Below are 12,500 nucleotides of genomic sequence, written 5' to 3' on the forward strand. Positions count from 1 at the left end.
ACACATAAACACTGTCCGACATCCGTAGATACGTCCGTCATTAACAGGTTAACACACGAATTGAGTTACACACGCTGTCATAAACACAACGTACAGTGTACACCATGTTTAAATAGCATCACAGGTTTCAACATGTGATACACGTGCACGATCAAGCTTCATGTTAACATAGACATGACCGTATGCATACTGTTAACACATTTGAGTTACACACGCCTCAGTTTACCCATGCCTTGGTTCTGCGTCAGAGAAACACACGTTGGTGTGCGCATTCCTCAAACACTCACAGGTCACTGAACTTGGCACCTGAACAGATTATTGAGGCACTATATGTTTTATATATGATGATATTCCCTCCTTCCTTCCTCCTCTCCCATTGCCATTTCCCCTCATCTCCCATCCCTCTCCCTCTCCCCCCCTCTCCTCCCCCACATCCCTCTCTCTCCCTCACCTTCTCCCTCTCCCCCCCTCTCCTCCCCCACATCCCTCTCCCTCCGCCTCCCCTCTTCGTAGAGACCTCTGCTAAGGAGGGTCTGCTGTTGTGGTGCCAGAGGAAGACTGCCCCCTACAGGAACGTGAACGTGCAGAACTTCCACATCAGGTGAGCGTGGGGCGCCACCCTGTGGACATGACCGGAGACTGCACCCATTCTTGCACACAGCTCCATAAATAAGGTGTACTTTTTCGTTGAGAATAGACTCAACTATAGCTTTTACAAGTCTCTCTCTTTCTTTATTTCACTTCCTTATGCTTTTTTAATTGAATTTTCCCTGTTGTGTCTGGCTTGGAACAATTTCTTGTTCTTTTTTTCCCACAATGTTTTCCACTATCCTAATGCTTTTCGGTCTGTTGTTTCCCTTTAATTATTCCTCTTTCTGTCTCCTATCATTCTATCCTGTCCCTCTCTCTACCTCTCTCTCTCTGTCTTCTCCCTCCCCGTCCTCCTGCTCCCTCTCTCTACCTCTCTCTCTCTGTCTTCTCCCCCTCCCCGTCCTCCTGCTCCCTCTCTCTCTACCTCTCTCTCTCTCTCTCTCTGTCTCTCTCTGTCTTGTCCCTCCCCGTCCTCCTGTCCCTCTCTCTCTCTCTCTGTCTTGTCCCTCCCCGTCCTCCTGTCCCTCTCTCTCTCTGTCTTGTCCCTCCCTATCCTCCTGCTCCCTCTCTCTACCTCTCTCTCTGTCTTCCTCCTCCCTATCCTCCTGCTCCCTCTCTCTACCTCTCTCTCGCTGTCTTCTCCCCCTCCCCGTACTCCTGCTCCCTCTCTCTACCTCTCTCTCTGTCTTGTCCCTCCCCGTCCTCCTGCTCCCTCTCTCTACCTCTCTCTCTCTCTCTTCTCCCTCCCTGTCCTCCTGCTCCTGCTCTCGACCTCTCCCTCCCTGTGGTCCTCCTCTTCTCTGGGTGACTCAGTTGGAAGGATGGCCTGGCTCTGTGCGCCCTCATCCACAGACACAGACCTGACCTCATTGACTACTCCAAACTGAGAAAGGTGCCCCCCCCTGACCCTCCTACACTGTCATCCCACCACCCACTCCTCAGAAACCAGGGTCTAACCACAGTCTTAGCCTCTGCCTAAACAACCAGTCTTACCTGTATCTTCTCTCAGACCAGGGGCCAGTTGCATAAACATAGATTAACACTAGAACAGCCATGAGGGGTCATTTGAGTAAAGAAAAGTGTTATATCTTTGCACTCGATCACATTTCAGGACCCTCCTTTCATGACTTTTCCTAGATATGTGCGTTCTACCACCCAGTATCCTTACATTTTCAATATCACATCAGGATAAGCTAGTATAAAGCTATTTTGCCGTTCTTCTGTGTAGGAAGCAGGCACGCTGTTCTAGTGTTAAGACTGGTCTAAGCCTTAGACTAGTCTTTATATTCTCAGGTTAGAGCAGTCTAATTAAGACTGCCTGTTTTAAATTAAGTCTTTAAATGAAGACTGACTTATTTTGAGGTTAGAAAGTTAGTCACTTTCCCCCTGTGTTGTGTTGCTATGGGAACGAGTCAGCCGTAAGTGTCAGTTGGAAACGTTTTTTGTGTTTTTTTTCCTGCACACATCCACATCCAATGTGTATGATTTAGCTACGATTAACGTTACTCGTAGTTGGCCCACCCCATGGTATATGGAGCAGTTTGGCTTTGTTTGTCAGGTAGCTAGCTAACACTGTAACTCCTCCAATATACATACTGTACGTTTTCAGCAGAAGAAAAGGGAGTTGATCTCTCATATCTTCCGCCGCTAGGTGTAGCTAGGTGTAGCTAGGTGTAGCTAGGTGTAGCTGTTTCGCCCTCTGTGTTTTTTTTCTTCTTATTTGACCTAGAATGCATTGCGTGACAGGCTATCTAAGTCAGTCTTACTTTAGTCACTCATAGGTGAGCTTTATGCAACAGGAACATTCTAGAGTCTATAGCAAGACTGACTTAATGAGAGAGTGACTTTATGCAACCGGCCCCCAGACCTATAGTATATTTTCAAATCACGATGTGACTTCTAGTTCTAGGCTAAACATTATCTGGTCTTTTTCTGTCCGAACAGGATGACCCCATGGGCAACCTGAACATTGCCTTCGACGTGGCTGAGAAGTACCTGGACATCCCTAAGATGCTTGACGCTGAAGGTAAGGTCAAAGGTCAAATAGTCACCCCAGACCCCTTACTCTCTGCTGACCCTCTCTGAGGACGACCTTTCGACCTCAGCCATGTCAGTGCTGTAGTAGGATGAAAGCGGTGGAGCAGAGCTGTGGATAGATTCAAGATCTACTTTGGACTGGAGTATTTGTGTTATATATTCCCCTTTACTGTCTCTCTGTTCTACAGTGTCTATATATACTGTATATAAAAATAGATTTTTACTCTAGATTACTCTTCCTGCTACGACTGGTGGATTGATGATTCACTTGCTTAGTCAAATGTATTGTATTGTAAGTCGCTTTGGAATAAGGCGTCTGCTAAATGCCAAGAAATGTCAATGTAAATGTAATATATCCTCAATGACTACATCCTGCCCCCCCCCCCCCCCCTCCCTCCCTCCTACAGACATTGTGAACACCCCCAAGCCTGATGAGAAGGCCATCATGACTTACGTGTCTTGCTTCTACCACGCCTTCGCCGGTGCTGAGCAGGTAACCTAACACACACGCCCCTTCCCCTGCTGTGGCCGGACCACACCGTGAGCTTAGAATTATAAGGTTCTATCTCCGTTTTTGGTCAAAATGTAGTTTTTTACATAATCTGATCCATTATTAGGTGTTTATTAATGCCTGTGTGGTGTTATTTAAAAAAAAAAAAATTGTTAGTAATTCATAAAATACAAAGGTTCCATCTCACAAAACATCATGGAATGTAAAAACGTTGACGCTCAAATATCTCTGAACTGCCCTGAACGGAGATAGAACCTTATAATTCTAACATCGCGACATGGCGGGGAATCAAAACAATGATGAATCATTAAATAAATAAATAAGGTCCATCCTAACTTAAGACACCTTTGACCTTTGACCTTCACCTCTTCATCCATGTCTCCTCCAGGCTGAGACGGCTGCCAACAGGATCTGCAAAGTGCTGGCTGTGAACCAGGAGAACGAGAAGCTGATGGAGGAGTACGAGAAGCTGGCCAGTGAGGTGAGTGACTGGCTGCTGTTACCCAGTCATGTTGATTAACCCTCATAGGGCTTACACTACAGATATCCCTGGTTTCATGAACCTAACCTTCTAACCCGTCTCTCTCTCCCGCTGGCCCCCTGTAGCTGCTGGAATGGATCCGTCGTACCATCCCCTGGCTGGAGAACCGCGTGGCGGAGCAGACCATGCGCGCCATGCAGCAGAAGCTGGAGGACTTCCGGGACTACCGTCGCGTCCACAAGCCCCCCCGCGTGCAGGAGAAGTGCCAGCTGGAGATCAACTTCAACACCCTGCAGACCAAGCTGAGGTTGAGCAACAGGCCCGCCTTCATGCCCTCCGAGGGCAAGATGGTGTCGGTACGTTTCGTCACACCCACAAAGCACTATCAGAGAATCTATTGTCCTATGACTATGCATATCACTTCATAAATGCATGGCCGTTCTATGAATAAGTCCCGGAAATACATCGCCGATCACACCATATTTTGTATCTGAAACACTTTCAGCGCCATATCGATTCCCGAACACTCAAATGATTATCCCCTCCTTCTAACTACTACCTACAAGCCCATCTATTCTTGTTTACCTGTACAGTAGTACCCCTCTGTGTGACCCCGCCTACTCTCTGTATAACCCTCACCTCCTCACCTCCCCTCAACAGGACATTGCCAACGCGTGGAAGGGTCTGGAACAGGTGGAGAAGGGCTACGAGGAGTGGCTCCTCACCGAGATCCGCCGTCTGGAGAGACTGGACCACCTGGCTGAGAAGTTCAAGCAGAAGTGCTCCCTGCACGAGTCCTGGACCTCAGGTAACGAGGGAGAAGGAGAGAAGGGGCATGGAGGGGAAGAGAGGGAGGGGCCAGGGTCTGAGAGACAGATAAACAAAGGGAGGGAGACGGAGGTGAAGGAGAAGTCTCGTGTAAACACAAAGATAGAATCGGTGAATGGAAGATGTGTGTCGTGAGTATAACGATGTGTTCAATCTCTCTCTCTGTCTCTCTGTCTGTCCCGTGTCTCAGATAAGGAGGAGCTTCTGTTGCAGAAGGACTACGAGTCCGCCTCTCTGATGGAGATCCGTGCCCTGATGAGGAAACACGAGGCCTTCGAGAGCGACCTGGCCGCACACCAGGACAGAGTGGAGCAGATCGCTGCCATCGCCCAGGAGCTCAAGTAAAGATCCCGGGAAAGGGAGGGAGGGAGGGAGGGAGGAGGAGGGAGGGATGGAGTGGCAGTATAGAAGACAGAATATGGCTTAGCACTAATAGAGTATAGTAAAAAGTAGAGGGAGCAATTTGGTTGTTAAGTCTGACGTCAAACGTGACGTTTAGCAATTTCCGGGTCCAAACCAGAAATTGGAGTCTTTGAGCCTCGGAAAAGCGCTATATAAATATAATGAATTATTATTATTACTGAGGCATTTCGAAGAGAGCGCCTCAGCCAACGTTGGACCCGGAAACACGTCACGACTTAACAACCGAATAGAAGAAGTGACGGGAGTGATGTCGTTTTAGATTAGATTATTAGTTGAAAAGTATGAAAAGATTTGATAGAAAATATGAAAGACTGTGTGCTAATGGTTGTGTCCCTGTGTCCCCCCCAGTGAGCTGGACTACCATGATGCGTCCTCAGTGAACGCCCGTTGCCAGGGCATCTGTGACCAGTGGGACAACCTGGGTACCCTCACCCAGAAGAGGAGGGACTCTCTGGAGGTACTTCACCTCACACACACCTCACACACACCTCACACACACACATACACACACACACCTATACACACACACACACACACACACTTACACATACACATGCGTGCGCACACACACACACACACACACACGCACACACACTCTCACACACACACACACACACACACACACACACACACTCACACACAGCACTCGAGTTGAGGGGGGATGGCATTCCCACTGAAATAAAAACGGTCAAAATCATCCCCCTTCTAAAACTGCCACCCCCCCCTTTCCATCCCTTATGTCATTTTATCAATGAACGTGGTATTACTGCTATTTCAACATTTAGTTTTGCGCATATTGAGTAAAATACTGTGGGTGAGGGGGGGGCACGCACACATGCAATGATGTTTTTACCAAGTCACTGCCACTGAAGTCACTGACGCTGTGGGGATGCAAAAATTGTCCCCATATGATCAAATCCACCATCCCCCCTGATTTTCTTTTACAACTCGAGTACTGCTCACACACACATATCCAAAACAACTATGGCCTGCACTCCTCAACACGATGAGGCCGACCTGACCACAACATGACTGTTAGACGTCGTACAGCAGCTGTAATAATTATAATTAATAATAATAATAATAATTTTGCCATTTAGCAGACGCTTTTTAATCCAAAGCGATTTACAAGGACATTCCCCCTGGAGTAACTGAGGGCTAAGTGCCTTACTCAAGGGCACACTAGTAGTGGTGTGGTTTCAGGCGGGATTTGAACTCACAACCTTCCGATCACAAGTCCAACTCACTATCCACTAGACCACCACTACCCCTAGCTGTAGTAGTGGCAGTACCAGTGATGGTTTTATTGAGGACTGTCAGCAGGTGTAGTTGTTATTAGTTCTACTCATAATTCTTGTCCTGTCTTTTCCCCAGCGAGTTGAGAAACTGTGGGAGACCATCGACCAGCTATACCTGGAGTTCGCCAAGAGGGCGGCGCCCTTCAACAACTGGATGGACGGAGCTATGGAGGATCTGCAGGACATGTTCATCGTGCACAGCATTGAGGAGATCCAGGTACACACCAGGACACACACACGGAGACACACAAACACACAGACACACACGGTAAACGGACTGACTTATAATAGCGCCTTATTCCAAAGCGCCTTATTTACAATAGCCTCTCGTTCACCCACTCGCACACACATTCACACAACGAAGGAGGCCAAGCTACCAGGCGAGGCGCCGGCCGGCCCGCTCAATTTGGGGAGTTCAGTGTCTTGCCCAAGGACACTTCGACATGTGGCCAGCCGGGGTCGAACCGTCGATCTGTCAACCATTACACGCCGGCTCGACCTCCTGCGCCACAGCCGCCACATACTCTTTGGCCCAAGTTATTTATAACCACTGTATTTCACGGTACGGCGTCCATTCTAGACGGAACTTGTTTCACCCAACAACAAGGAGTTTTATTGGAGATGACCGTCCACCATACTTACTCAGCTTCCTTCAAATGCTCAATGCTCTGCAATGGTCTTTCTCTAATCCATTCCTTCTCACACCTCCATTCCCATCCCACTGTTCTCCTCCTCAGAGTCTGATCACAGCCCATGACCAGTTCAAGGCCACCCTGCCCGAGGCTGACAAGGAGCGCATGGCCACCATGGGCATCCAGAACGAGATCGTGAAGATCGCTCAGACCTACGGCATCAAGCTGTCCGGTGTGAACCCCTACACCAACCTCAGCCCACAGGACATCAGCAACAAGTGGGAGAATGTGAGTCACCAAGCACACCCATTGTTACATCACGCTATTCTATTCTATATACGGTTTCTATTCTGTTCTATTTGGTTTCCTTTCTATTGTTGTGGACATAATTGATTCTTAATAGATTTAGTAGAACTTATAAAGCACAAAGAGCTTAGATTGTCTCCAAAGAGGCCTTTTATTAAGCCAAGTTTACATGAGCGCAGAGATAAATGAGCAGACCATTAAGCAAGCAGCAATAGCCCAATAGCAAGAAGCAAGCAGGAAGCAAAAAGCCCCCAACATCGTGCAGGACTCGTATTTATAGAACTGTCCTTGGTCATGAGGTCACCATTCTTGGGAACCAATCGTATTATACAAATCTGTGATTACATAAGTTATGGGCCCTCCTGTCCATAGTCAGAATTATTCACTGCGCCACAGATCTTGGCCCATCCCTTACAGGAAGGAAATGGGCCTTCCTTGAGTGCTAGATTTCGCCCCTACTGTAGAGAGACTTACATTTCTCAGTATAACATGATATAAAACCACTACAATATTCTTTTAATTTCTATTCTATTCTAGTCTTATTTGTAGGGTCAATCGAGCACCTTCCTTCCCTGTGCGTTTGTATTTCTCCTCACATGGCTCTTGGAGCTGCTCATTGATTTAGAGTTAACCTCGACTGACACCCTGTTCCTTGTACTGTACAGCGAGGGCACTTCTTCTTTTGGCCGGAGCCAAATATAAAGACACAGGATACGGCTCAGGTCAAAAGCAGTGCGCTATATGTAGAATTCGGTGTCATTTGAGACGCAGGGGGTCGGACAACCTCTGCAGAAAATAAAAATGGCCCACAGTAATGTTAATTCCGTTTTAATTCATCCACGTTTGATAAGTCAATCATTCTCATTTATTTTAGATTAGATTAGATTAGATTAGATTAAACTTTCGTGTCATTGTAGAGTACAAGTACCAGAAAACGAAATGCAATTTTGCATCTAACCAGAAATCACAAATAGTGATATAAGAACATGATATAAAAAACATGACAATGATAGTGATAGGTACAGTATGGCAAGTGAGGTATAGACAGTTATGGGCTATGTACAGTTAAGGTAGCTTATGGACAGTATGTAATGTACAGATGTATAAAAGAGGCTGTATCAAAGAGGTATGTACAATGTGCAATAATATGGTATGTGCAAGATTCAAATGTCTATGTTGTATTGAAGATGAATAATATAACAGGGTATCCACGGTCTCTTGAAAAGTATTAAAAGTTGATAAATCAATTTTGGGAAAATCAAGACCCTTAATAAGTATTAAAAAGTCTTATCACGATCTTATGAGGTCTTGAATTTTGTAGGTATTTTTCTGAATTAGACTCTGTCCAAAGAGTTTGAGTCCTAAAAACGTTTAGTAAAAGTTCGTGAAATGTATTCGTTTTATTAAAAAACAAAGATGAACCGGAAATTGTGTTGTATGATAGTGGTCTAGTCTAGTCTATTGCAAACTAAAACTGTTAAGTTAAAGGTGCCACTGATGTAAACGGTTACAGCTCGAAGTGGCGGTGAGGTCTGGAAAAATATTGACAAGGTCTTTAAAAAGTCTTAGAAAGGTATTGAAATTAACCTCAAGATTCCTGTATATACCCTGTAATAATATAACCTTTGTCTCGCTGTCGCCCCCTGCAGGTGAAGCACCTTGTTCCCCTCAGAGACCAAATGCTCCAGGAGGAGGTCGCCAGGCAGCAGGCCAACGAGAGGCTGAGGCGCCAGTTCGCCGCCCAGGCCAACATCATTGGACCCTGGATTCAAACCAAGATGGAGGTACAGTATAATGCATGCTCATCAATGATAGAAATAACTCCCACAGATATGGTTAGCATAACACGTTTAATTAACCTGCATGGTGGAATTTCAGATCCAGTCAACTTCAGAACCTTAACAGTAGCCCCTGAATGACTCTCTTTGTCCTCTCCTCCCTCCTCTCCACCCCTTCTTCTTCCTCTCCTCCCTCCCTCTCCACACGTCATCCCCCTCTTCCTCTCCTCCCTCCCTCTCCTTCTTCCTCTCCTCCCTCCTCTCCACCCTTCATCCTCTTCTTCCTCTCCTCCCTCCTCTCCACACTTCATCCCCTTCTTCCTCTCCTCCCTCCTCTCCTCCCTCCCTCCCCCTCTTCCTCTCCTCCCTCCCTCTCCTTCTTCCTCTCCTCCCCTGTAGGAGATCGGCCATGTCTCTGTGGACATCGCCGGCTCCCTGGAGGAACAGATGAACAACCTGAAGCAGTACGAACAGAACATCATCAACTACAAATCCAACATCGACAAGCTGGAGGGAGACCACCAGCTCAGCCAGGAGTCCCTCATCTTCGACAACAAGCACACCAACTACACCATGGAGGTAGAGTACTGTTCACATCCAGCACACGCTGTTCACATCCATGTACTACACTGTTCTATACTGTACTCTAGACTACGCTATAGAGGTTAGACTTCAACTACTGTCCACTGCCTACAAACCTTGCTGCTTCCCACCATCTCTGCCTCTTCATTCTTCTTCCTTCTTATTCTTATATTCTTATAATTTATTATTTGTATTTATTATTTATTTATTATTTCTTCTTCTTCTTCATATTATTATTATTATTATTATTAACAATATTATATATTATTATTATTATAGTATTATTATCATTATCATTAATTGTTATTATTATTATTATTATTATTAACATTATTATTTATGATTATTATTATATTGTTCTTCTTATTATTATTATTATTATTATTATTCATTCTCTCACCCCTCTCCCTCCTCCTCTCCCTCCTCCTCTTCCTCCTTCTCTCCCTGCTCCTCTCCCTCCTTCTCTCCCTCCTTCTCTCCCTCCTCCTCTCCCTCCTCCTCTCCCTCCTTCTCTCCCTCCTCCTCTCCCTCCTCCTCTCCCTCCTCCTCTCCCTCCTCCTCTCCCTCCTCCTCTCCCTCCTCCTCTCCCTCCTCCTCTCCCTCCTTCTCTCCCTCCTCCTCTCCCTCCCCCTCTCCCTCCTCCTCTCCCTCCTTCTCTCCCTCCTCCTCTCCCTCCTCCTCTCCCTCCTCCTTTCCCTCCCTCCCTCTCTCCCCACAGCACATCCGTGTGGGCTGGGAGCAGCTGCTCACCACCATCGCCCGCACCATCAACGAGGTGGAGAACCAGATCCTGACCCGCGACGCCAAGGGCATCAGCCAGGAGCAGCTCAACGAGTTCCGCGCCTCCTTCAACCACTTCGACAGAGTACGAGACCACACCCATAACCCTAACCCTAACCCTAACCCATAGTCAACACGCCACGGCAGAGCCCATGGAACCTTTATGAACGGAATAATTTTGGTCTTTGTGATATCATCGATTATTGATTATTATTCTGCCTCTCTTTGCCTCTTTTCGTTTGCAGAAGAGAAACGGCAGAATGGACCCAGACGACTTCCGTGCCTGCCTTATCTCCATGGGTTACGATCTGGTAAGAGCAGATCACACACGACACGTGTATCTCCTCCTTCTCACATGACGTCACAGTTTGAGTCACGTGATCAAACTCTCCAACGCTGTATACCCTGTGCCTTGTTATTATGTCCCAAACAGCGAAAACAACAAAACAAAACAAAAACAGAAACAATCCCTAATCTATTCTAATCTGCTAATCTGTCCAATAGGGTGAGGTAGAGTTCGCTCGCATCATGACTCTGGTGGACTCCAACAACACCGGCGTGGTCACCTTCCAGGCCTTCATAGACTTCATGACCCGCGAGACCGCCGAGACCGACACCGCAGAACAGGTCATGGCCTCCTTCAAGATCCTAGCCTCCGACAAGGTGAGCTCTATAATACGCCTGTCTTGATAAGGATAGGGTATTATTACACACACACACATATTTAGAGTAGTTTTTAGCATTGTAACATATAGTAGGAAACGGTAGTAGGACGTATAGTATAATTAGTTTCTAAAGCGTGTCGTGGGTGTATGATGCCAAAAAGTGTAGTAGTAACAATGTAGTAACTGTGTAATAACAGTAGTATGTTGTAACTGTGTAATAACAGTAGTATGTAGTAACTATGTAATAACAGTAGTATGTTGTAACAGTGATAGTAATAACATTATAATCGCCCCCCTCCTCTCCCCCCAGTCCTACATCACAGTGTATGTAGTAACTATGTAATAACAGTAGTATGTAGTAACTATGTAATAACAGTAGTATGTTGTAACAGTGATAGTAATAACATTATAACGCCCCCCCCCCTCCTACATCACAGTGTATGTAGTAACTATGTAATAACAGTAGTATGTAGTAACTATGTAATAACATTATAACGCCCCCCCCCCTCTCTCCCCCCAGTCCTACATCACAGTGGATGTAGTAACTGTGTAATAACAGTAGTATGTGGTAACAGTGATAGTAATAACATTATAACGCCCCCCCCCCTCTCCCCCAGTCCTACATCACAGTGGATGTAGTAACTATGTAATAACAGTAGTATGTGGTAACAGTGATAGTAATAACATTATAACGCCCCCCCACCTCTCCCCGTCCTCAGTCCTACATCACGGTTGACGAGCTGCGCAGGGAGCTGCCCCCAGAGCAAGCTGAGTACTGTATCAGCCGCATGACCAGGTACATCGGAGTGGACGGCACCACCGGCGCCCTGGACTACATCTCCTTCTCCAGCGCCCTGTACGGAGAGAGCGACTTATAAACCTTCTCTCCTCCTCCTCCTCCTCTTCTCCTCCTCCTCCTCCCTCCTCCACTTCCGCCCAGCTATCCCTCCTCCCCCCCCCTCTCTCCTGTAATGGAGAGAGCAACATAATTCAACCCTTCTCTTCTCCTCCTTCTCCCATCCCCTGCTTTAACCTCCCTCCCTCCCCCCGCTCCTTCTCGCCTACCCCCATGTTCCCATGTTCACCCTCCTCCCCCCCCGCTCCCCCCCCCCCTACCCGCCTTCAGACACACTGCAAAGAGAGGAAGAGAGCGGGAGGTTTTGCTCATCTCAGATTATAACCACTTTCCTTTTTGGCCTGGCTAACGAGCTCTACTCTCAACTCTACTGTCCTTTATGAAGTGCCTTGTAAAACCAGGTGTGTGTGCTAGATAACCAGGTGGGGTACTACCAGGTCATCTGGTATCCCATGGTTAAACACAGTTTCACACATCTGCCTTTTTAGTCAGACCAAAGAGATTGGGTCATGAAAGAGAAAGAAAAGGTTTCACAATAAGCAGTGTTGAGCAAAGCCCCCCCCCCTCCCCATAAACCCTCTCCTCCTCTCAGAAGACACATTTTTTTTGTTAGAAGGGAAAAAGATTAAAGATGAAAAAGATTGGTTGGCTGGTTGGTTGTGTATTTGCGCAGATGCATGCTGTGTTTATTGTAGAAAATGCTGTCTATGTGACCCCCCCTCCCCACCCCAC

The 12,500-nt window shown here is 46.8% G+C and overlaps 1 protein-coding gene across 5 annotated transcripts in view; it reads left to right on the forward strand.

Annotated features, from left to right (window-relative positions):
* actn3b (actinin alpha 3b) overlaps window positions 1-11,790 on the forward strand; it is a gene marked incomplete at both ends in the record, with an annotated part of 32,325 nt that extends 20,535 nt beyond the window's left edge. The window contains 17 exons of one of the 5 annotated variants that reach the window (XM_080547640.1): window positions 514-601; window positions 1,405-1,483; window positions 2,536-2,617; window positions 3,036-3,121; window positions 3,528-3,620; window positions 3,746-3,976; window positions 4,281-4,428; window positions 4,639-4,789; window positions 5,220-5,328; window positions 6,246-6,386; window positions 6,907-7,089; window positions 8,757-8,891; window positions 9,285-9,464; window positions 10,186-10,332; window positions 10,493-10,558; window positions 10,752-10,910; window positions 11,632-11,790. In XM_080547640.1, the coding sequence (XP_080403766.1) occupies window positions 514-601; window positions 1,405-1,483; window positions 2,536-2,617; window positions 3,036-3,121; window positions 3,528-3,620; window positions 3,746-3,976; window positions 4,281-4,428; window positions 4,639-4,789; window positions 5,220-5,328; window positions 6,246-6,386; window positions 6,907-7,089; window positions 8,757-8,891; window positions 9,285-9,464; window positions 10,186-10,332; window positions 10,493-10,558; window positions 10,752-10,910; window positions 11,632-11,790 (2,237 nt within the window). Of the gene's footprint in view, window positions 1-513; window positions 602-1,404; window positions 1,484-2,535; window positions 2,618-3,035; window positions 3,122-3,527; window positions 3,621-3,745; window positions 3,977-4,280; window positions 4,429-4,638; window positions 4,790-5,219; window positions 5,329-6,245; window positions 6,387-6,906; window positions 7,090-8,756; window positions 8,892-9,284; window positions 9,465-10,185; window positions 10,333-10,492; window positions 10,583-10,751; window positions 10,911-11,631 lie in introns of all 5 variants that reach the window. The other 4 variants (XM_080547639.1, XM_080547641.1, XM_080547642.1 and 1 more) reach the window with 4 other exon arrangements.
* Between the last annotated feature and the right edge of the window lie 710 nt (window positions 11,791-12,500).

Source organism: Nansenia antarctica (genome assembly GCF_963989245.1).
Source record: "Nansenia antarctica genome assembly, chromosome: 17".
NCBI classification, from domain to species: domain Eukaryota; kingdom Metazoa; phylum Chordata; class Actinopteri; order Argentiniformes; family Microstomatidae; genus Nansenia; species Nansenia antarctica.